Consider the following 27,532-nt stretch of genomic DNA (forward strand, 5'->3'; position numbering starts at 1 on the left):
CGAAATAGTGTTGAAACCTTTTAATCATTTTATTTCTTTTCCACTTTTACATAGTCCTGTCAATTATGAAAAAATGTATTATTATACAAATACAATTTAAAACACAAATTTCACACTTTTTGCGTCCCTCGCAAATTTTGGCCACAATCCTTTTCACGTTTACAACACTCGACGGAAAATATACTTTTCGTATTCAATAGAAGTCACTTGAAGAAATACGATCGCCACGATCGCAGCTTGTATAAAATTCAACGGGTCAATGCCGTAGCTATTGAGGAAAAGAGAACCATCCCCAACCTTCCTCTTGGTGCTACCAGCCATCATTTCATGGCGTGACACACTTTATGAGAGGAAACATTGCTGTCATCAGCGTTATCACTGCGTCCGTCTTCGTCGCAGTTATTTTGCACGTGCATCATCATTATCGAAACTTTAACTCATGACTATCAGCCAATCTCCAGTCTTATGCTTTTAAATGATTTTAAAATTAACTGGATAAAAATGTAAATTTATTTTGGATAAAATGAAGATGATTTTGAACGTATGTCTAAATAAAAGATTTATATAGCGATTCATATCCAGATAACTTCCAGATAACTTATAACTATCAAGTCAATCTCGAGTGCTGTGTTTTAGATGATTTCAAAATTAGTTAGATAAAAATGAGATAAAAATATATTAATATTTTACACGTGCATCACATCAAGTCAATCTCGAGTGTTATGTTTTATATGATTTTAAAATTAATTAAATAAGGATGAGATAAAAAATGTTAATTCATTTTAGATAAGATGAAGATGATTTTAAATTCAAATATATCTAGAAAGATAAAATTATATAGCGATTAATCTATACATAGATAACATCCAGGTAATATTATTTTTAATATCGCTTATTATGTAAATGCAGTTATAAAAAAATGTAAATTATAAAAGAGTTATAAAAATATATTTATATATTGTACTTTTAGTTCAGTAAGTTTTTATTGCTTTTTGCTTAAGTTCTACTAAAAATATTTTTCTGTGCTATGACTATAAAGTAAATTATCTCTGAATAGTCTAGATAATTTAGTAAAGATAACACATTTTTCATCTAAGATGCAAATATAGATAATACATATTTTTATTATCTATATAAAGATAAGATAACGTCAAAATTTCATCTAGATGATCATCTATATAATTTTATTTAGACAACAATCACTGTCAATCTCTGATTTGGTTGTAAGATCATCCGCACTTTATATTATTTATTAGCGATTAAATAAAGAAAACGAATAATTGGAAAATTGCAATACCATGAATATATACATGAGACATGGAATTACAAATGAGAGAATGAGAACAGATATTTCTAGACTTACACATAGACTACTTGTCGTTCAAAAAGTTTAAAATGACACTTTCTTTTGCTCTCTTATCTTTTATCGCCGTTCCTGAAATTTATGAAATGCAAAATGTATTTTCGATATGGTAAAATGTATTTCCAAGAGAAAATCAAATTCACATTCAACTCTTCCATAAAATCCAAATATTTTTTCTTATTGTATTTTTTCTACATTTTATTACTGTAAAATTTTGCGCAAATTGATACAAATAGCAAAACAAAAAATATACTGATAAATGAACATTTTGGAATTAAATCGCGGTATAATAATTTTAATCTGGAACATTATCTTCTCTTCAATGGCCGTAGTTTTCTTATCAGAAGTCTAGTTTTCCCAAAGATATTTGAATCTGCACTTCTTCATCTTAATGCCATTCTCCGCTATTCAAACACTGGGTAGAAAAGCACAGTATTATTTTTTGATAATGGTTAAGATTTTGAGAGGGAAAAATTGTTTTCTTTTCGGAAATGTGGAATTGTATAGAAGCAGTAGTAATATACTGCAGTAAATTGAAACTACTCGCCATCTCGTCTTAATGACACGAAATACAGAAACGATTCAACTTGAGTTACCTACCGTTAAGCCTTGCATTTGCTTTGACATGCCTATCTGATGCTAACGTCGGAATTTTCTTTGGCCTGTGTTACTTGCTCGTAGATGGCTCTTAAAATATAGTCACAGGTTTACAGAAGAGACTTGGTATGTTTGTTTAAAGTACGTACTATAATATGTCATTGTCCTATATATTATCACATTGTTAAAAAGATATATAAAAAAAAACATTGCACGTCAAATTAAAATTTTTTTAAAAATTTAGATGTATTTTAATTTTTGTATAATATTTTTTATATAAAAAAACTAATTAAATATTTTCGTACATACAACACTTGAAAAGTGAGGTCAATGTTTTCATTTAAAAAAAGGACGAATTTAAAATATGCATTAGATTAGAACAAATAAAAAAGAACAATAAAATAAAAAGTATATTAGTAATTTGAAGCTCAATTGAATTTTGATTGGATAGAATCTTAGAACATTACACTAGTTTATAAAAAAATTGTTTTTTTTTTTTTTTATTTTAAATCAAACAAGCTAGGTGTTATACATTTTTGAATTCTAAAAATAATCACAAGCCAATTTTCACTAGTACATCAGGTTTTCGAAATAATTGAGATTTAATATATAAAAATGGATTTTTTGCAATATTTAAGATCTTTTTTATAAAAAAAGTTAACATTATCTGGAAATTTTGATTAGATATGTATTGTTCATTCCCTGTAAAATGCATTGTTGTTACTTTAATATTTTACATTTTAGTCATGTATGTTAGGAAGGATTTAAATACAGAATTTTGCTGAGGTAACTAATATTTTCCGCCTATGATGATGAGGTCATATAATTATATTTATAATTTCCAGATTAGAACTGTTGATGCACATACACAGTGTAACTTATTATTGTGATGTGATAATATAGAGTGTCTCATTTTGATTGCTTACTTTCAATTTTTCGAAACAAATGCATTTTTAAAAAAAGTGTTCCAGACAGAAGTTGTATGAATTAAAAGGAAACAAATAATAGTAAAATTAATTTTTTAAAATATTATTTTTTTCAAAAAATCTTTCTTCAGGAGCATCTCTATATGAATAATTTCCAACTTTCATAACAATGGCTAAAAAGTAAGATATTGAAAAAAATGCATTTTATAGGGGATGAATAATACATGATATTTGTTCAAACTTTTCAAATAATGTTAACCTTTTTTATAAATATCGCAAAAGAACCCATTAAATCTCCATTATTTTGGAAATCTGACGTACTTGTGTTTAATTCACATTGTTTTCTATATCCAAAAAATCTATAAGGATCACATTTTCCGACTAAAAATAAATTTTGACTATAAACTAGCGTTAATAATAAACAAAAATATTTTGTAAATTTAAAGAACCATAGCAAGATAATGTATGAAAAAAGAAAATGTGTTATTTGAAACTTTTTTGTAACAGTATTGCATTAAAACTCCTTCGCGCAGTTCCGCGAAGAATATATTCCCGACCCTTTCATGGGCGCGTTTACTATCGATCGAGGGGGGATATAACGTGTAACAGTCGCGTTGCCACGAGTCGAGGAATCGCGAGAGGAAGAGAGAAGGAAAGAGTGATAGATAGGGTGCACAAAGGTTGCCACCCCCTTCGGACTGACGACTATAAGTACCGGTCGCGGTGGCTTCGCGGGCGACTCATGATCGTCGTGCGATCCCATGCGGTAATGTGGCACCCGTTTCCGCATTCGCGGGAAAACTACTCGACGCCGAAGTCGTTTTGATCTATGAATAGATCCTGATCCGCCGAACGGCGGTTCATTTCCATCGCGCAATAAACCGCGATCGTCGCCCGACCGGAAAGTTATCGATTCGCTGGGAAAAAGCCGACGCGCACATGAAATTTGATCGCGAGGCGAAGAGAATGACACAGAAAGCGAATCCCATGAAAGCGAAAAGTTTATGACAAATCTTCGTAATGATTGGATTCGAAATGGAAGACCTGAAGAGTGATCGATTAGAAGAGACGTAGAATGTTGCTCAGGATTACCTCGGGAAGTCAACCGAGATGAGGAAGAGTAAATCGAAGGGAAACGTCATCGAGGACGTTTGCGGTTGCTCCGCTTTATCATCGATTATTCATAAAAAGAACTTAAACTCCACTTCAGGTAAGATATTGTTTCTATAAAATATGCCTTTTTTGCATTTTTTAAATTTAAGTTTATTGACACGTCACCAGTATTTTTACTGTTATCTATATAAAATTATGTAGATGATTATCTAGATGAATATTTGGCATTATCTTATCTTTATATATTGTAGATAATAAAAGTATGTATTATCTATATCTGCATCTTAGATTAAATACAGTGTTATCTTTACTAAATTATTTAGAATAATGTTCAAATAATTTAGTTTAGAGTCATAGTACATAAAAATACTTAATTAGTAGAACTTAAACAGTAAGCGATAAAAATTGTTATAAATAAAGGTATAAATAGTATATTTTTATATCCCTTTTATAATTTACATTTTTTTTATAACTGTGCTTACATTAAGCGGTCTTAGAAATAATATTATCTGGAAGCAGTGTTTGCTGATATCTAAATAAAATTATATAAATGATCGTCTAGATGAAATTTTGGCGTCATCTTATATAGATAATAAAAATATGTATTATCTATATCTGTGCATATATCTTACAATTAGATGAAGAAAGTGTTTTCTTTATTAAATATATCTAGAATAATGTTTAGATAATTTAATTAGATAAATTTAATTTGATTTGATTATTAAGCGATAAAAACTTAATTTAAAATAAAAATATGAATATGACTTATAACATTTTTTATAATTGTGTGTTTATATAAGCGGGTTTGAAAATAATATTATTTATAGAAATTATCTAGATAAATCGTCATATAATTTTATATCTCTTATATCTAGATATATTTAAAACAAAATTATCTTTATCTAATCTAAGATAGATTTATATTTTTATCTCATCTTTATCTAGCCAATTTTAAAATCCTTTCAGCATAACACTGTCTAGAAGTTATCTAGATGAATTGCCATATAATTTTATCTTTTATCTAGATATATTTAAAACAAAATCATCTTTATCTTATCTAACAATAAGATAAATGTACATATTTTGATCTCATTTTTATCTAATTAATTTTAAAATCATCTAAGCACAACAACTGTACGTCATTTATTACACAATACATGTTAGATTAAAAGAAAAAATCGACTTTCATGTCGTTACACATATTGCTGTACATTGATTTGCGAAAGAATCGAAGACAATCTTCGTTGTTCAATGCAAAACATTGTATAAAACTCCCAAATAGAAATATTTCTGTAAAAAATTGACCAATACTTAAAAACTATCTAGTTTTTCTAATAAAGATTTTTCTATCATTTACTAGCCAATAATTAAATAATAATATTTTTTTCGAAATTTTATAACCAATTATTAATTATAATATGATATTTGTTTTTCATTCACCAGATAGCGCTTTAAAAATATAATATTTGCCTAAAAAAATAGACAAATTCTAGAATATATAATAATTGATTAATATATGTGAATATAATTATATCAATGATTAAAGTAATAATGTTATTAAAATTATATCACATACATTCAACGAAATTCAACGAAGGAATGTAAACTACTGAAAATACACCGACCGCGTATATATTTAAACCATCTGAAATGGGTTTTAATGTCAAAGTCCAAATTTGCCGGCAAGCTGTCCAAAGTTTGTCTACGGTGCAAATCGATCGATTGCCACGCACATGTTCTCCAGACCGACGGCAACCTCGAGCGATCGATGACGCTCGACGTGCAACCTTGAACGAGAAAAGCGAACGCCGATTGCTTACGATTTCCTTCCTGTTCGTAGCAGAGAAGCCTCTTGAGGTTCAATACGATTGAAATACTTCCGGTAATCCTCGCTGTCTGGCATCTAGATGCCAGATCCTACTTTTATCGGTTTTATATACGTTTCTCAGTTTTTTCCTCTCTTTTTGTTCTTTTTCTTTAAATTGCGCCATTTACCTTGTCGTCATCATGTCAGTTTTTTTTATCTCCTCGAGAATTATTTTTTCTTTTATTGCTTCAGCAATTATACTATATTGATTTATCTTTGTGAGTATCCAATTTTCAAAATTTTGATATAATTATAATAGAATTTTGTTTCCTTTCACAGATAGTTTTAGAGTTTTAGAGTTTCTAATATATACATATAAAAAGTCCGATAACACTAGTTTACAGTCAAAAATTATTTTAAACCAGACAAAGTGTTTTTTTATATAGTTTTTTTTATAGACTTTTTGGTGCTGAAAACGATGCAAACCTAATTTCATGCCAGATTTCCAAAATAATTGAGATTTAATGTGCAAAAGATGTTTTTTGTAATATTTGAGATTCTTTTATTATCATTAGCTACAAAGTCCGATTAAATATTATGCATCTCCCTTTAAAATGCATTTTTTAAATTTCAATATCTTACTTTTTATATTGATATAAAAGATTAAAGTTGGGAACTATTTATATGTGGAGACGCTTCTGAGGAAAACATTTTTTTCGAAAAAAATTATTTTTCTAAAATTCTTTTTATCATTGTTTCCCTTTTAGATCGTACAATTTTTATCTGGAACATTTTCTCGAATATGCATTTGTTTCGGAAAATTCAAGCAATTAAAATGAAACACCCTATATATAAATCTACATTTAATGGAATCTATCCTTATAAGTTGCATTGTGTATGTTATCGATAAACCCAACTATAAATTATGAATATAATTCGATGACTTCGTCATCACATAAGAATATTTATTTACTATCAATAAAATTCTGTATTATAAAATCCTTTCTAATACGACTAAAAAGTAAAATAAAAAATAAAAACAATACATTTTACAGAAGATAAACAATACAAATCTCTAATGAGAATTTCTAGATAACATTAACCTTTTTTACAAAAAAAAAAAAAAAAATCTTAAATCACAGAAATCTTAAATCAAAAGAGTCATTTTTTGTATATTAAACTTCGGAAACCTGACGTGCTGGTAAAAATTGCCTTGCGGCATCATTTTTAGCATCTAAAAAGTCTATAAAAAATACATTAAAAATACATCTATACATCTATAAAAGGTACATTGTCTGATTTAAAATAGCAAAAAAATTTTTTTGTAAATTAGTGTAATTAAATGTAGAAAAGAATGAAGATTCAAAGAGATATCAGATTCATGATATACATCTGACAAAATAACAGAAATTTCAAAGGCTAAAATTGTCTGAACACGTCAAACGACCATGGCGCGTCGATTCAAGTTTCTTATTTTTCTTCTCTTCTTTCTGGCGTTTTACGTGTATGTCCCCTCCACAGAGATCCACAACTACCAGCTGGTTTGTTTCTGGATCTCCGACCCTTCGTAAAAGCTAGCTTTTAGAATCTCCGAAGGCAGTCGGCAGCCAATGGCGATTCCTCGAGGTTCCCTGCGCGAGAACCTCACGCGTTTATTTTTATTATTAAATATTTTCACATATTTATTGTGCAATTTTTCACCGCGTCTCGTTATTTTTATTCCGAGATGAAATAATAATTTCGAACGGAAAGGAATTTCGAGTAGCATATAAATTATGTGATGTCGAAATCGTGTCGTCGGGTTCACCTTAGTTAGTTGCCCCACTACTTCTCACAATCCCCCTCGTGTCTGGACCAAGACTCTCGAGGCCTCGGCAGGTGTAAAACAGTGTTTCCATTCACCTCAAGGAGGCAGCGAAGAGAACAACGATAAAAGTGTTTTTCTCATGCAAGAACTGCAAGAATTAAATAGTGAATTAATTATATAATTGTCGCATCGACAATAAAACAGTGATAACAGAATCATTATTAATGATAATACAAGACTCTGCAACCTCATGAATTTCAAGAAGCAAGTATTTTTCGTCGTGGAAAGATTTAAAAATGTGAAACAATATTTCAAGCCTAAAACGATGACAACTGTAGAAAAAAATATAAAAATGTGATAGAGGAAATATAAGTGAAATCATATATGTGTGTGTGTGAATGTGAAAAAAATGTAAGCTTTTATATTAAACTTGCAACTAAGTTGCGTCGAAATCAAAAAAGTTATCTATAGTTTAGTATTCTGCGAAGCTGAATGTTATATTATCATGGTTTTCTTCGGAAGAAAAGAGAAGCTGGAGGATCGGCGATTGCTGGAAAGCATGGATGCGATGAATGGCGCAATTATCCATCAAATTGACAATGGTAAATTTTCTATTATTGCATGACACGCGAAACATTGCTATATTAGTGTTGTGCTTACACGATTTTAAATTTACCTAGATAAAGATAAAATAAAAATACGTAAATTTATCTGAAATAAGATGAAAGTGATTTTGACTTTAAATATATCTAGATAAATAATAAAATTATAACAAAAATAAAAAATTAAAATTATTAAATAATAAAATTATATTCATCTATAAAAATAACTTCTAGAACATTATTTTTTTAAATTAATAAAACATGAAAAGTAAGCCAAATATACGAGCCGAAATGATTTAGATGTAAGAATTATTTTTTAAATTGCTTATGTAAACACATAGTTATAAAAAAATGTAAATTTTGAAAGGAATATAAAAATATATTCCCATACTTTTATTTGTAAGTTTTTATTGCTTACAGCTTCTACTACTTACATAAGTTTTTTATGTACTATAATTCTAAAGCAAATTATTTTACTTTTTCCGTCTAAAATACAGATATAGATAATACATATTTTTTATTAATAATATATATTTTATTTTATTATATTTATATAAGACGTCAAAGTTTCATTTAAATCATCATCTATATAATTTTATTTAAGTAACAGCGAACATTGATTACTATACAACATTTTTGCAAATAATCTGTGAAGAATTTTATAATAGTTATATATAAAATAGAATAGAAATAGTTTCTTTGACGAAATTGTTTTATCACAGTTCTTTCCGGGATTATATAACACATAAAGGGGAAATATTTTGTTATTCTACACACACATACACATATGAGTATATGTGTTCTCTAGCGAATCATATTTTCTCGAACATCCGGTAGAAGCAAATGCAAATATTATCGCCGGGCGCATATTTCTCATTTCCCTTGTTTGCTTTTCCCGTGGTTTCAATGTTAATTATGGCATATTACGATTACACCTTTTGACCGACAATTTTCAACTGTCGAGTTTCCTTTCTGTAATATAAAAATCACCAATAACAATGCATTTTAATAAGTTAATCATATTGATAATAATAACTGCAAATTTATAATATTATATAAAACTGTAATATATTTATTTTATTTATTTATTTATTTATTTAATCAAATAAACGGGAGAAGAATCTTCTAGTATCAAATTAAAATTTACAAAAATACAAAAAATACATAGTCTGTGAGTACAGGAATTTTTAAAATACATAAATACTTTTTATAATACGCAACCAATAAAGAGAAAAGATCATAAAAAAATATATATATATAATATATATTTTATTAAAATATATATTAATATTTAAAAAAATAGATATATATGTATATATTATTAAAATATATTTTTATTTCAAAATATATTTTATTAAAATATATATTAATATTAATATATATATATATATATATATATATATATATATTTTTTTTTTTTTTAATTATGTAGCATTGTTTTATTTTCGATATTTATTTTTTATATTTATACAATATATGGTTCTGTTATTATACAAACACATGTTTGCAATACACAAGCACATGTATGTTATCGTTTTTTTTTAATTGAAATTTATTGTAGCTAAAAAAACATTTGTAAAAAATATATGTATGAAAGCGTGAAAACTGGCAGCATATTCCGTACATTTCATACTTCTCGTATTCCCATTTATGCTTCAATGCCTTGTAATGGCATACATTTATCATTCATGCATAGTTGGCACAGGTTATTATTACATAGTCAAGTGGCTTTTCATCGAGGACTCAAGTTTCAAGCATGTGTCAGAGCATACATCAGTTTATAATAATCGATCAATAACTCATACGAAGCAAATCATCACTTAAACTTAAAATTTGCCCAAAATGGGAACAAAATCAAGAAATATATTTTTGAATATATTTTTGCTCTCTTTACAGCGATAAATTACATTAATTTACAAAAAAAATTTATTATTTTAAATAAGACAAGATGTTTCTTATAGATTTTTGGATGCTGAATTAATATGCTGTAATTTTTATCAGCGCGTGAAGTTTCTGAAATAATTGAGGTTTAGTATGCAAAAAATGTTTTTTTCTGATAGTTTGAGTTTTTTTATAAACAAAGTTAACGTTATCTTAAAATTCTGATCAGATTTCATGAATGTATTGTTTATCCCCTATAAAATGCATTTTGTTTTATTTTGATATCTTACTTTTTAGCCCTGTTATAAAAAATTAAACTAGAAACTACTTCTCATAGGGAGAGGGATGTCTCTATACAATTGAAAATAGCATAATAAATATTATAATAAATATCACAATCGAATCTGCATACAATGGAATCGTATACAGATCAAACTGACATAACGTTACTTAAGTGGCACGCGATAATAATATCTAAAAGGCCTTGAAAAAGCATCGCAGTACTTGAAGTCGCGAATAGAAATGACGTTAATTGAAACGTACTTGGATGTATTATTTAGCAGCCTTACACCTTGCTGAACACCTTTAAACTTGTGCTCCAATTCCACATAAGATTAAAAAAGAATTTTTCATATAGATAAATTTAAAATTGCAAAGCTTCTTATTTATAAATAAGATAAACTTGCATTATGCTAAATCACAGTGATATTCAGATCGATTAGTTAGTTTTAAATATTCCTCAGATATTTTTTGTGTATTATTTGCATATATTGTTTATTTAAATTATTAATTTTTCTTTCAATTTATTCTCAATTATTATTTTTATTTCATTCTCTAATTAACTGCACAAAAGAAAAAGGATTTTGTATTACACGTGCAGGCAAAGTGGCACTTTGTGTGCGTGTTTTCTGTGCGTAAAGCGGCCGATTTCCCACGCTGCCGCAAAATGGCGGCGTACGATCGGCCACCTCGCGCACAGAAAACGCGCACAAAACCACTTTGCCTGCACTTATAATACAAAATATGGTGTGTATCAAGTGCGGATTGACAATTGTTCACTCGTGTGGGGTGGTCGCACTTGCCTTTGGCTCGTGCGTCCATCCCCCGCACTCGTGAACAATTGTCAACTTTCCGCACTTGATACACAATATACTATTTTGAAAAGATGAAAGAAAAGGAATGTTTAATAACACTAGTCAACACTGATTTTATTGCCAATTATATTAGATCGATTTTAGGATAACTTTGTTTGCTGATTCTAAATATGGCATTGATTTTCCTAGATTGGCTAATTTTAAGATAATGAGTACTTCATGAAAAACAAAAAATACAAAAAAATTAATGGTTAAGCGTAGTTTATCTCCAAATTATATGAAAACTATCTCACATCATATAAAAGTATATATATATAAAATACTTAATAGTGTTGTATTTAGTAAAATAATATAAAAAACAAAGTAAGTTGATTAAGATAATTATAATTAATGCAGAATAATGTCATTTGCATGATTTTCTTTTAGATATGTATGTCATCAGGATCACATTGGAGATAAACGTCCTGTTTTATCGATAAAACATCATTTTTGCGTACCCTTTTCTTTTTATTGATTGCATGGAATAATAAATGCTTTTCCACAATTAAAATACATATAGAAACAAATCGCGAATCTGATGTTTTATCGCAATGTTGAATCGCGAAAAATGATGTTTTATCGATAAAACAGGACGACGTTTAGGATCCTTCTCTCTATTGACTACGCAGAATGAAAAATCCTTTATTAGAATTAAACTATTCATAATAACAATAACAAATCTAGGATACTACATATGTATATATTAAAAAACTAAAACAGCTAAATAATTACAGTTTTTCTATCGGTCTTTTGCATTGGATCAACCTAACCTAAACGATAAGAAAACTGTAATTATTTTACTTTCTTGGTTTCTTTTTTTATACACATATAATAGCCCAGATTTATTATTATGAATATTTTAATTCTAGTAAAAGATTTTTCATTCTGTATAGCTAATAAAGAGTTAAATGAAAATATTTGTCGATAAAACAGACCTATTCAGCATCCCCTTAAAGACTAAAGACAGACCAAATTCTGCTGCAGATCATATTTAGATAAAATCGTAATTCGAGTATCCTATTGTCTCAGAAACTAGAGCCAATTCAGCAAAACTATTATTTTTGGATTCCCCAAAAACATCCCCAGAATACCCTAAATTCGTTCAAACATTCTTGGCAACCAATTAAAAATTAATTTCTGTCGACCAATGTAATGCTTCAAAGGTTGAGAATTAAAAAAGATCTCGCATGACTCGTCGGCCACCTGTAGCTGACCCAAATATTGATCAGGCCGAAAGATGGCCACGCCCGGGTTCACACTCGCATTGCTCCGCATCCCCCGCTTCCTTCCTTTTGCCACCCTTTTCTGGTCTCTCTCCGTCTCTCTTTCTCACCCTCTCTCTCTCTGAATCGTCGCCACCGTTGCGGCCGTATGCCGCATGCGGCGATGCGCTGCTCCTGGCTCCGTGAATTCGCAGCTGATTATGAACGAGTGCGCCGTTACTGTTTCAGCCGCCTTCATGCATGTACGCGACAATATCGAGGAGTTGGGTAAAGTCGCCGACGACACAGACTTGCTGTTCCTAAAGGGCCTCCTCGACAGCCCGGTCGTCACGTCTCTCGTGAAGGTAAGTGCACATTTTATCTCTAAATCAAAATGAGGAGACTGAGAGATCATCCACGTATACGAGAGTACTCGCGGAACTTTGATCTCCTTTAGCTTGACGAATCGAATCTTTATCTTTTATCATCTATATTAATTTAAATTTTTTTCAAGAAAAAAATATGTAAAATTAATTTCTTTCATTACCTCCTATTTAGTGTTGTACTTAGATAATTTCAAAATTAACTAGATAAAGATGAGATGAAAGTGTTTAAATTCATTTTAGATAAAGATAATTTTATTTTAAATATATCTAGATAAAAGGTAAAATTATATGACAATTTATTTAGATAATATTGTTTTTAAAACCGCTTATGTAAACAATTATAAAAAAATGTAAATTATAAGAGATATAAAAATCCTTTGTACTTTTATTTATAAGTTTTTATCGCTTATTAGTGCTCAAGTTTTACTAATACTTAAATATTTTATATGCTATGCTCTAAATCAAATTATCTAAACATTGTTCTAGATAATTTAGTACAGATAACACTTTTTTCATCTAAGATACAGATAATTTTTTATTATCCATATAAATAATGTTGATAATATTTTGATTATCTATATTAAGATGAGATGACGTCAAAATTTTATCTAGATAATCATCTATACAATTTTATTTAGATAACAGCAAACACTGTTTATATTTATATCCCTCTCGGTGTTGTGCGCATGAAAAATCTGAGTGAAAAATGATAGCAATTTGCACAACTAGCGAATCATATACGCATGAGTAGATACAATTTCGCTACGCATGGCTTCCATGTGCACATCCATGTGCTTATTAAACAGTGTTTGCTATGGTCGCGAAAATTTACGAGAAACACGTGGATTTACGAGCGAATACATATATGTATGTATATATATATATAATATATATATCTGTCGGAATATCTTTCTAATTCGTTACATCATTAAGTGAAAAAACATTTATACGAGTGCTTTGGCCATCTGTTCAAATGCTTCGTGTCGTTGAACCGATGGCTCGCGTTTCCTTGAACGCGTTCATCTCATCAATAAAACACTGATCTAAATTAGTGAACGCGTTTACGTAAAACAAAGTAACTTGGTTAAACCAAAGAATATTTGAATGTGCATTTTTCCTAAATGCAATTTTAAAAGGTTTGTCTAGGTTTGCATGAATCAAAAAAAGACAATAACTAATTATAAACTGCATTTCATAAATCTATACTTATTGTTTATCCTCTCTCAGATATAGTGTACATTTTATTTGACTGATGATATATTTATTACATTTATTACATATTAAAAAATATTTTATTACAATATAATATTGAATTAATTTAGCATAGACATTGCAAAATACAATTGATTGTCAAGAAGTTTAAGATTCCCAGGCAGCAAATATATATAAATAATGTCATTTTGACGTTTAATGACGTCAGTTAGATAAATAGATAAATATTTTATTGGTTCCCTAAGAGTTTCAATATAATACAATATCTTACATTTACATATGCATCTTGACATCAATATCCAGTACAGTTATTTAACAAAAAAAAAGAAATAAAAACAAAATATACAAAATAAAAATTAAAAAATAAAGAAAAAATAGAAACAAGAGAAAACCAATTGCAAACGAGACTTAATGACGTCAGTTTGCTACTTGGATTGTCTATTGCAACTTGTGCAATGTTAAACGTATTCATTAGCATATTTTCATTTGGATCGAATGTTATATCGAGAATAATTTTCTCTCACAAAGCGTTTTATACACAGTTGTCGCTTTTGTATGTCGTCTAATTACGTAGCGTAGCTGGACGATGTATGTGTGTATAATTAGCTTGCAAGAATGAATAATATCATCTCGCTGGAATCTGGTCGAGTGAGGACGCAACGGGACAAGATATAGAAAGGAAACTCGTTCGTTGCTCATTAACTCGATGTAAAACAAGAAAAAAATTTGGAAACACGCGCTTGATGTGTTTTTTTTCTTCTTCACTCTACATACCTTCGCGTGACTGCGTCACACGCTTGGAACATCCGCGACACCCACGTTATTTCGGTCGCGACACACTTCCTTAACGCGAAACGCAAAGAATATCGCGCCTTCGATGAAAATATTATCGGTAAGAAAATTTGCATCGAGACGCGATGCAATTTGTTTTATATGTGTGATACATTCTGATTATACAGGGTGTTTCAGACTTACAGTATCACGCGTTGTGCTTAGATTGATTTAAAAATTAGCTAGATAAAAATGAAATAAAAATATTATATATAAATTTATCTTACAATTAGATAAGATAAAGATAATTTTCTTTTAAATATATCTAGATAAAAAATAAAATTATATAGCGGTTTAGCCAAATAACTTCTAGATAATATTATTTTTAAGACCGCTTATGTAAACACATTTATTTAAAAAATGTAAATCATAGAAGGAATATATATTTATGTTTTTATTTATAAGTTTTTATTGTTTAACTTTTGATAGTTAACAAAAATATGTAAATATTTTTATGTGCTATGACTCTAAACTAAATTATCTTTTTAACATTTTATTCTAGATAATTTAATAAAGCTAACAATTTTTTTCATCTAAGATACAAATATAAATAATATATATTTTTATTGTCTATATAAAAATAAGACGACACCAAAATTTTATTTAGATCATCTATATAATTTTATTTAGATAACAGCGTATCACTCGAAAATGTCGAGGAACCAATAATTTTCAAGTTATAAGCGATTGAAAGTAAAGATTTTTTTGCAACCTATAAGCCTTGTGGATATAAAATAACAAAACCACATTCTTCAACTAATTTCAGGTAGAGTTTACTTTAACAAAATTTTAATTTAAGGCTTAGTTACAAAGATACAAAAATTGGGAACATGCAAAATAATAATGATTTTTCTCGACATTTTCGTTGAGGAAAAATCGTCTTTAAATAATATCAGGAATTTCTCATTAACGGGCGATCCGATAAGTTTAGGACACCCGTATATGTATAAGAAATATATATATGTATATATAAATCTTTTCATTTTCTCCATCGAGTGCACAATCGCTTGCATGTGCAGTTTTCCCTTGTGCGAGTCCACATTCCAACAATTTACCTGACATGCAAGTAGAACATGTGACTTCAGGTAGAAAGCGGTTTAGTGCCAAGAAGTCATTAAAGAATCGACTCACGTTTTTCTTTTTTAAAGCCGGATTGAGCCAACAATAGAAACTGCTGACGAGCACGATAGAAAGGCCATATCATTTTTAAAAAACCAAGTCACACAAATATCTTTAGGTGACGAAAAGAAATGTAACTATGATATAAATAATTAATTGTTTAAAAACAAAGAAGAAGAAATGATAAAGAGAACAATATAGGAGAAACAAATTGAAAACCCTCATCAAACTCTGAAGGCATATTATATAATTCACAAATAAAACTTAGAATGTGCGAAAAGAGAATTAAGATTTATGGTAATCCCCGACGAATTGTAAAACTTGCTCTCTTAATGCTGGGTAATTGGTTACATGACCTCGTAGAAACCCCTTAATTGAAGGGGTCATCATAGGTGCCGGAAAGTCTCAGTAGAGTCATCGCTTGCTCAGAAGTCCACACGAGCGTGTCACGGAGTTTACATGCGTGTTTTTGCAAGTGTATAAGACGATATGATTTCAGTCGAGGAGTCGGCTTTGTGATCGTACGAGAAGAAGTGGGAGAAACATATACAACATGTGTGTTAACTCATATGTAGGTGGGTGACAGGACTGTAAACGTGATTGTAACGATTGTACCGGAAATGGAACAGCGTATTGAATCCTTTCGTCCTCGATTGCAACTATTCTTCCATACATAGGATTACACTTACAGAGAACGAAAGATGGAAATCAAATACTCACTTGTATCGATAACGTTCCAAATTGAAGGGAATGAATGTACGAATTTTTTTTATATGCAACTTGCATGTTTCTTCATGAGAAAAACGAAGAAAATGAAAAAATGAAGAACAGAAAAAAGAGAAGAAATTTTTAAATGTTTGGAATATTCCTATATTTTGTCCGAAGAAGTTTGGCCTTATTTTGAATAGACTTGAATAGACACAATTTTCACTTGAAGGCTTAATTTTACAGACATATAATGTATTTAAGGTAATCCTAAACGTCCTTGAGAAGTATGTGCGGTTTCAGTCTTGTTTTACCGATAAAATATGAGGTTAGACAAACCTTCTCAACTATAAATCTATTTATCGGCTATACGGATTATTTTTTTAACTGAAATTAGAGTACTTCGCATTTTGTTAATATTAATACTTTAATTTGCACAGGAAAAAGATTTATCAATCTATATAGTCCCATATATCTATAGGTGTAGAATTATAAATTCTTCATCAATTTATAATTCTATACCTAAATATATAAGACTATATAGATTGATAAATCTTTTTCTCACACAAATTAAAGTATTAATATTAACAAATTGCGAATTGTTCTAATTTCAGGTAAAAAACAATCCGTATAGCCAATAAATAGATTTACAGTTGAATCTAACCTCACATTTTGTCGATAAAACAGGACTGAGACTCACGGCCGTTTAGAATCCCCAAAATCAAAAACAGTTGCGACAAGTGAAAATCTCTCTTGATGATTTTGCTACTCCAAATCAACCAAGAAGCATCCAGTTCTCAAGGGTTTAATCAAGGATTGCATTAATAACGCAGCCAGTCTCATTCAAGCGATGACCTTGGAACAGTGGCCTCCGAGCGAGCAACTACGGTCCTGGAGTGAGTGTTGCATGCCACAGGAGAGGAAGGACCCCCACCTGTTCTCCAGCAGGCGACTCGCCTGAACGGGCTGCCTACGCAAGGAGGGAGATAGCCGACGTCAGTAGGCGCGGCAGTTTTCTGACGCCGCTTACCTATACAAGAAGTGTCGCGCGACATACTGAACCTGAATATCATCCTCGTCAGCATCTACGTAGTATATGCTACACTCTTGCCGCGCAGTAGATAAATCTAATTGTTCCCTTCGTGTGCCTGACTCTCGCCGATCGATATACCACCGTGAGGACGTCGACACGACCGCGCTTTAGTAGTGTTCATCGGTCTACTCGGAGCACCGCGTTGTACACAGCTCTTTCTCCAGGTGAGCATCATTTCTGAGGAATGCAAAAGGAATATCTACGAGAAACGGTCTATCTGAAACATTAGCCTCTCTTGGGCTTTACTCTAACAGCACACATATCTCGAAGACGTTCAGAAAACATCCTGAGGATGTTCGAATGTTCTCTGGATATTCTCTGAATATCTTCTGAATATCTTTTGAATATGTTATGTCAATCGAGCGTTACGTTACATACATTACATATATACCCTAACAACACATATATCTCGAAGACATTCAGAGAGTATTCTGAGGATGTTGGAATGCCTCTAGATATCCTCTGAATATTCTCTGAATATATTTCGGATATGTTGTGATATTAGGGTATAAAATCTCCTTTTGCAAACGGAACATAATTATTTGGTGAAGTTATTGCACAACCGCGAGAAAAACACGTTCAAGTACCGTTAGTGATTTAGTCCAGGATTAAAGGTTCAGATGTGCATTAATATGACGAGAGAGCGAAATAGCTAGATATAACTTGACTTTGACCAGATTTACAAACCAGGATAAGAAAGAGGTTAAGAATGTATACAATCTCCTTTTGATGGTAGAGAAAGCGAAAAGTCGACTCATTTAATGATATTCGAAAAAAAAATCGAGAAATCGAGTGCAAAATGTGATTATTATTCTATGCAGAGGTATATATGGTTTCTCGTTCATCATTCGAGATGATCGCTGCAAATCGAACGTTTCGTTCCTTTCAAAAAACGATTCACATTTCAAAGGATCTCGCGATCTCTGCGGCAAAGTGGATAAATAAATAAATGCTCCAACTTTTTATGGCTCATAAAGATCCAGCTGTATGGCTATAGTATGTGCACGTCTGGCATAGATTCTGGTAAACCTCGTATTTTAGTGGAATTGAAAATCAATACAAGTTTCGTGAAACTGTATCAAGAGAGAAAAAAATATTATATCCAACTTAATAATTTATGACGAATAAATCGAAAGCTTAGCGTCGAACAATTTCTGAGACCGTCATTACTTTCGACCAATCCTTAATTACTAATAAATTATCAGTTTCGTAACATACGTCGAATATGTGATAAAAAATTCTCGTTCAATATTAATTATTGATAAACCCATATAATGAGGTTTGATGAAATTAAGATTGCGATTAAGGAGAAATAATTCGACGATGAATCATCGACTTCTGATGATAATCTGTTTTTTATTCGACTGCAGACTGTAAATTATGCATGTGTAATTAGGATGATTGAAAAAAGATTTTGCAACCTACATTAACTGAATAATTTTTTTCTTTTTTCTGAATAATCTACACTTTCTAGATTATTCTGTATTAAAAAAATGAAGTTACCATAAAACAATAGAGATTATATTTTCTAAAAATTTCAATATTATGTAAATATTCAAAACTCTCAAACATGTCGTCGAACTATTCCCCCCGTGATTGACCTACTTTTCTAATTACTCATTCATTGTAAACTCTATATCATATATTTCTCTATATATTTCCAAGTAAGCATGTAATGAACTAAATGACTTATGTGTCAATTAGATTAACTGTAACCCAATTAAATGCTATCAGCAGCATCACTATTACACTCTTTTTACTCCGATCAGTAACAATGGCTAGATTTCTTTTCAATTGCTTTCAATACATCTCGAAAAGGTGTGTAGGAATGTATTATATTTACATAGGTTCTATAATTCAGCTATATATTTAAAAAATATTTTATTTTTCAGAATTAACTTACTTAAGTCTTTTTTATTTTTTACATTCTTTAATTTACAAAAATACAGTAACTATTATATATAGCATAAATCGTTTAGACACATCTTTATTTACATAATTTTTTTATTTTTAATAAATTATTTTTATACAATATAAATAATTTTATAGATTAACATTATGCTGCAAATTATTTTTAATAACAATATACAGGTAATTGAGATTCATAATAGTATAAGTGTGTAAAAAAAGTAGGTCACACCAAAGAGTTAAATCGACTTGACAAACATTGCAAGGACGGAAGTACAGGTAAAAGAAATTAGTTAATTCAACAGCATATAGTTTCTCCACTTTGTTTCTCTTTCACTCTCTCTCTTTCTCTTTCTCTCTGATGAACGGGAGAAGAGACAGCCAAGGTTTCGCGTATTACATCATGGTGAATTTAATAAAAAATCTTTCCTCAACTTTTATTGGTAAGAATAATCTATAAAAAATATTGCTTGCACATATCTTCATTAAACAATTAAACAATATCGGAAATCACATTTTATTTTTATGTTTATGCTTTTATATATATATATATATATATATATATATATTAAAAACTTTATGTACAATATCCGGGAACTTATTTAATACTCTTTTTTATGTTATTACTTTAATATTGTTATATAATATAATATTACATATTTTACATAACACTGACTTTTTGTTATTTTTTAACGCAAATTTCTAAACTCAATTTCTGTCATTCTTTCACATGCTCTTCTTGCCTTCCTGAGCTTATTTTGTACTTAAACTGTATAACTTTAATATAAAATAAATATTTATATTAACTGGCAGCTTGTATCTAGGCAGCTAGCATAGGAGAAAGGATTTCAAAGGAATAAGATCCACGAGAGGAAACCAGTTTTTAATAGGAATTTTGATATGAAATCTCCTGTATGGTGCAGGTCCAGGAGCGTCTAGAGGATCCTCCGGTGCCCGTGAAACCGGTGTGCTCGTCCGTCTGTGACATCGTTGACGAAGTGTGTCACGCCTTCCGAGACTCCGGGAACCCGTGCGCTAAAGAACTGGTGAACCTTCTCAGCAGTTCGCATCTAAAGGCGCTCTTAGAGACCCACGACGCGGTTGTGGAACGCAAGGAAACATCTTCTAAAGCAGTTTCTCCCATAGTGGCAATGCCGACGAACAAGAAAGAAGCAATGCCTATCAGGGTGGTCGGGCTTAGAAGACAACCAGACGAACCCTTAGTAAGTCTACTCTATAGATATCCTATATAGAGAAAGAAAATTTGCGTCAAAATACAAATTATTTTTGTTTACTATTTTTAATTACAGCCAAACATTATTTTAAATCAGACAGTGTTTTTTATAGATTTTTCGATGCTGAAAGCAATACTGCAAATTTTTAATTTTATTAGCATGTCAGATTCACAAAATAATTGAGATTTAATGTGTAAAAATGGTTTTTTTGCGGTATTAAATTTTTTTGTAGAAAAGATTAATGTTATGTGGAAAATCTGATCAAATATCATGAATGTATTATTCATCCTTTATAAAATGCATTTTTTTATTTCAATATTTTACTTTTCGTATGGCCACTTTATGAAAGATTAAAGCTGAGAACTATTTTTTCATTTGAAAATACTTCGATTGATAGTCTTAAATTACAAATAATAAGTATAATTATATAACTTTATTATCAGACAGAATATTTGCTATCTCAGCAAAACTCTGTATTTGAATCCTTCCAAAATAAACATTTTATAGAGGATGAACAATACTTTCATGACATGAATACATTCTGATTAGATAACGTCAAAAAAGCTATTTTTTGCATATTAAACCTCAATTATTTCGGAAATCTGATGTGCTAGTGAAAATTAACTTACGTCATCTTACAAAATTTTATAAAAAAACAAATAAAGACTTAGGAACAAAAAAATTAAAATCATATTTGTAATTTTACAAATTAAATAAATACTTGCTAGTTTGGCCGATAAAATTCGAGTCTTTATATTTTTCGTTTACTAGCGATTTAAAGATTATTAATATTATAAGAAACACCTTGTTTAATTTCAAATAATGAAAAAAATACTTTTTTATAAACTAGTGTAATTTCTTACTATAACTATAATTTTAATATCGAAGTATCTGCTCGAAGAGATTCCTTTTAATCATTTTCATTTTATGAAAATAATAAAATTATAAATAATGTAGTCATATAAATATAGCAGAAAACAATACTTGATAGGATATATGTATGTGAAATCAAACTTGAATGTATTTGAAATAATATTGCAAAGTTTATTGCAAAAATCTCCATTCTCATGCTACCAGATTTATTTTTAGAAAAGCCAAAATATCAGTTTGCCATTCATAAATACAAATATTTATTTCTCTAAAGCACGATCACCAATGCTTCAATGATTTTTCTGCTCCTTTAAAATACTTTAATTAATATGTCAAAATATGTACAACTTATTACAATTTTCGAAAATCATTATTGATTGATGCTTTAAATTATTATATAATTATTATACTAATATAAATGTTTTTTAGGGTCTGACAGTGCAAGTCGATGAGTCTGGAAATATGATCATTGCTAGAATTCTCGGTGGCAGCACAGCAGCTCGTCAAGAGCTTCTAAGGATAGGTGAAGTAATACTCGAGGTCAACGGTAAACACGTTCGAAATCCGGAAGAGCTCCAACAAGCAATCCAGGAAGCCAAAGAAAATCTATCTCTGAAACTGGCTCCGGGTATCGCTACTGACGCGAACCGACTTCTCAAATCTACAGTAAGTGCAAGTTACTTTGTTCCATCTCAATGCTTCTGGTAACTGTTACGTTCGCTTTCCTTTTCACGATGTTCGTTCAGGTGTAGAGAATAATACAATGTCGCGTCATAATCGCAAAGCGAAATGAAAATCACAACTCATGCAACCCGTACTTGGGTTCGAATTATCGTTACAGTGTTACATGAGAGCTCTCTTCGATTACGATCCGTCGGAAGACACGCTTCTACCTTGCAGAGAGATCGGCCTGCCCTTTCAAAAGGGCGACATCCTCCAAATTGTCGACCAAGCCGATCCGAACTGGTGGCAGGCGCGAAGGGTCGAGGGCGAAAATCTCGGGTCACCCGGACTGATACCATCCCTGGAATTGGAGGAGCGCAGAAAAGCCTTCGTGCCACCGGAGGCCGACTTCGTTCACAAGATCAGCATCTGCGGCACCAGGATATCCAAGAAGAAGAAGAGGAAGATGTATCAGTCCAAGTCAAACGGCGAGTTCGACGCTGCCGAGCTGCTCCTCTACGAAGAGGTCGCCCGAATGCCGCCATTCCGACGCAAGACTCTAGCTCTGGTCGGGCCACGTGGCGTAGGTCGAAGGACTCTGAAAAACAGGCTGATCAACAGCGACCCCGAGAAATTCGGCACCATCGTACCCTGTAAGAAACATTTAATTGATCGATGCATTACGTCAAAATGTGAATAAAATGGATCCTCACCGCGATCAAGTTAGGTTTCAGGTTAGGTTAATGTGACGTCACATGTTAGATAACGTAAGCTGAAAATTTTTAGATGTCATTTTTAAAGGAAAAAATATTTCGAGATGAAACACTGTTCTAGATTTAGCACACTTTTATAATACCTCGATAACTATTCTTTTTCTTTGAAAGTCAATCAACAACCGTAAAATAAATAGTGATATCAGATTTTGTCATATGAAAAACCGACGGACTAAACCTCATATTACAGCTGCTGATTGATTATAAAAGAAAAGAGGTACTTTTCAAAGTATTTTAAGAGTGTGCAAAGCCATCTGAAGTACTGTTTTATCGAAATATCTTTTTATCTTCAAAATAGCATTCAAAACTTCTTGCATACGTGTTTTCTCGCTTCTGACGTCAGCTGACTCAGTCCGTTTTTGACAAATATTATTTCCGTTTAACTATATTTATTAGCTATACAGAATAAAAAATCCCTTTTTTGAATTAAAGTATACATTATAATAAATTTGGAGGATAAATCCTATATAGGGTGTTTCAGAACTGACGGAAAAGTTTTTAATGACAGATTCCTCTGATATAATTCGAAGACCATTTTTCCTCAGCGAAAATGTCGGGACACTAATAATTTTCGAATTATAAGCAGTTGAAAATAAAGGCTTTTTTGGAAACTAAGCTTTGTGAAAATAAAATATTAATAAAAATACATTTTTTAGTTAATTTTAGATAGAGTTTGCTTTAATAGAATTTTAATATACGGTTTAGTTATAAAAACACATAATAGTAAAAATTGGGAACATACTAAAAATGGCCTCCCTCGACATTTTCACTAAGGAAAAATCGTCTCCAAATGATACCAGGAATCTCACATTAAAAACATTTCCGCCAGTTCTGAAACACCCTATATTTGTATATAAAGAACCAAAAATATTAAATAATAACAATTTTTTTTACATTTAATTTTTTGATTTTTTATATACATATGTATATAAAACCCCAAATGTTATTATGAATACTTTAATTCTAGAAAATAATTTTTTATTCTGTATAGCAAATAAATACACAGTTAAATGAAAATAATATTTGCCGATAAAAAACAGACAGAGCCTCAGTATCCCCTTAATTATATCATATTTGACAAAAAACAATCTCTCTTTCAAGACACATCGAGGCCTCCTAGAGTTCTCGAGGAAGACGGCAAGAGCTATTGGTTCACCGATCGCGAGACGATGGAGGCCGACATCAGGGAACACAGATTCCTGGAGCACGGCGAGCACGGCGGACATTTGTATGGCACGAAATTGGATTCCGTACGGGAATTGATAAGAGCCGGGAAGATGTGCGTGCTGGATTGCAGTCCGGCCGCACTTAAAATCCTTCATAACAGTACCGAGTTCATGCCTTACGTTATATTCATCGCGGCGCCCGGGATGGAGCAACTCAAGTCTTTATACGATCTTGGTAGATCTACCGGCGCCAGCAGTCGGAATCTAACGGTATTTCAAATTCAAAACTTACTTATTATATTTTGTAAAAATTGTCTTCCCTGCGTCTATCTAAATTTTTCTCTCTATATATGCTCGCTTTAGAGCTCCTTCTGTCGATTTTTATTGTACGACGCCGGCAATATTCATGTATTATTTATTTGTATTTAGTTTTATTTTTTGTGTTATTCCATTACTTTAGTTAATTAATTTTGTTGTAAAAATTCAATGTTGGCTTCGCTAGTTCGACCGCCAGAGTTCCATCAGATACAGTTCGAGAAGAGCCAGGACACTGGAATCCCTCGCGTCTTTATATGAGGTTTGTATTGCATGAAATATATTTATATATGTATATACATACATTATGTTGTTTATTTTTATATTTGATATCCTCAGTTGCAATTTAAAATTACTCTCCCACGTAAAGCATGTATTTATAATATTCTTAATTTATTAATGTCGTAAGATTTTAATATGTAGTTATAACAATTCGATATTTTAATATCACATGTGTTTTTAAAATAAAATCTATATCATAAAATTAAACCAAAAATATCATTATTCTCTTGACAGATAACAATCAGTTACGCGTCATTATATTATTGTAATCAAATCAATTAATCACGTATTATGAATGAAGTCGCAGAGAAACAATTTACGTTTGTGATTTCGCCAAAATTGTATTTCACGAACTATATTTATTGTCAAATAATTACAAAGTTATGTATCTAAAATTAATGTGAAAATAATGCAAACCGAAAAAAATTAACACTCTAAACATTACTCAACTTACTTAACTAGTTTAGTTAGCCAGTGTAGCGTGTATTTCATCAAAATAATAATTTTTCTTTCAGATATATACATTCTTGCGTAAAACATTGTGTCGCGTAAAAAGCATTTTTTAAAACAAAATATTCCATACAATAAATTAAACAATTATTTTATTTGTTTAATAGGAGGATGATTTGAGATCCACGTTGGAAGAGTCTGCGGCCTTGCAAAGAGCCTACGAGAAATACATCGATCTGGTAATCGTGAACGAGGACTTTGACAATACATTCAGGCAGGTGATTGCAGCTTTGGATGCCTTAGCTACGGAACATCAATGGGTGCCAGTCAATTGGATTTACTAATTGATTTTCGAATGCAGCACTTGACGTAACAGGAGAATAATTATAAATTAAAAAAGCAGTGTGCCAGTTTTTTACGCGCGAATAAACGAAGATTTTGTCACATTTGCAAACTATGAGATTGCACTATACAAAATGTAAATTATTCTCAAATATTCAGAGTAAAATCATCCGTTTATCGCGCAACTAAGAGAAAAAAAGGCACGTATGATAAGAGTACAAAGAATATTACACATCGTGCCGCAATCAAGAGAATATCATTGCCGTTTATAATAATAAATGCAATGTAGCGTTTACATAAGCTTTTTATAAAATCATTAAAACGACCCATTCTATAAATGCACGAAATCTAAAATATGTATAATAAAAGTTTAATTGTAATAGAAAAACTGACAACAATAATTCGTTTGTGACAAATGAAGCAATGAAGATAAGAAAGCCTACTTGTATCTAAAACTTGGTACTTTTTATAAAGAGAAAGAAAAAAGGCCATATAGCGCTGCATTTTTACTGCCAATTTCTACAACGACTATATGTTAACATCGGGTCGATTGATGTAAGAATATCAGACTGCCGTCCAGTTAATTTTAGTGTACTTTTAATTTAATTAACGAAACACGTATACATAGTTATTTACATGTTCGAGAGTTATACGTACATTTCGTGTGTTTCGTTTGCTTTTATTTGATTTTATTCATTTTACTATTCGTGCACGTTAACAATACAAATATATATTCCTGGCATAGAGTGCCTTAATAACGCAAACCTATAATTGAGTTAATGCGAAGACCTACTATGCCGAGACTTTGTCCTTTATACATTCACAGAGTTTTATAGACACAACTAATAAAGTGTTTTTTCTAATGTCGGACGGACAGTCACATGTGTGCACACACACACACACATACACACACACACACACGCGCGCGAATGCACGCACGCACACGCGCACACACACACACACACACACACACACACACACACACACACACACATCTGATTTTATACTTTCAATTCCACTGATGATACCTTCCAACACGTATCTGTTTACAGATTAAAATGTGTATGATTTTATATAGATATATATAAAAAATGTAATAAATTAAATAACTACAATCGAAACACTTTGTCCTGTCCCAAAAAAAGCAAAAGTGATGCATGAATAAAATTTATTGAAGATATTTGTTACAAATTAGAAGCAGAGCACATGAATTATTATTTCAATATTCCTATCCACGTTTTATCTTCCTGCAATCTTGAGAAGAACATTATTAAATCAAATTATCATGTAAAGAGTAGAAAATTATTTAATACATTATCTTCACTATAAATTCATACATAAATACGTATTGTAAGCTACGCGTTGAAACAAACAAAAATATTATATTTGCTTAAATATAATATCTTTGTTAATACAATACTTTTCAAAAACTAATTTTAGATAGAATCAATAATAATAAAATGTTATATATAATAATAATATGTTATATATACAATAATAGATAATGTCTTCTAACAAAAGCAAAAGAATTATAAATATAATTAATTTAAAATAGCTGTTTAATAATTAGATAATTAACAAATAATATAGAGTTGCTTGATGCTGCAATATCTTAAAGAAATTAAGAAATCATATAAATTATTTGATGATCTGCACGAAATTATAATAATAAAAATATTTAAATTAATCATCAATAATGTCAAATTCTTGCTTGTATAAATCATTCTGTAAAATAATTACCAAATACATAT

General features: G+C 30.5%; 1 protein-coding gene across 4 annotated transcripts; it reads left to right on the forward strand.

The window, feature by feature from the left end:
- The first annotated feature begins 3,644 nt into the window (after nt 1-3,644).
- vari (MAGUK p55 subfamily member vari) lies at nt 3,645-26,978 on the forward strand. 4 transcript variants are annotated; one of them, XM_029317719.2, is made up of 8 exons: nt 3,648-4,096; nt 12,681-12,796; nt 20,609-20,908; nt 22,220-22,456; nt 22,632-23,106; nt 24,328-24,662; nt 24,895-24,969; nt 25,607-26,978. In XM_029317719.2, the coding sequence occupies exons 1-8, from the start codon at nt 3,997-3,999 to the stop codon at nt 25,781-25,783; spliced, it is 1,815 nt and encodes a 604-aa protein (XP_029173552.1). In that variant the 5' UTR covers nt 3,648-3,996; the 3' UTR covers nt 25,784-26,978. The 4 variants fall into 4 exon arrangements, with proteins under 4 accessions (XP_029173554.1, XP_029173552.1, XP_029173553.1 ...); XM_029317720.2 differs by lacking the exon at nt 3,648-4,096 and adding an exon at nt 7,637-8,215; XM_029317721.2 differs by lacking the exon at nt 24,895-24,969 and having other exon boundaries at nt 3,645-4,096.
- The last annotated feature ends 554 nt before the right edge of the window (nt 26,979-27,532 follow it).

Source organism: Nylanderia fulva, unplaced genomic scaffold, assembly GCF_048542155.1.
Source record: "Nylanderia fulva isolate GAGA-0341 unplaced genomic scaffold, ASM4854215v1 Scaffold106, whole genome shotgun sequence".
NCBI lineage: Eukaryota > Metazoa > Arthropoda > Insecta > Hymenoptera > Formicidae > Nylanderia > Nylanderia fulva.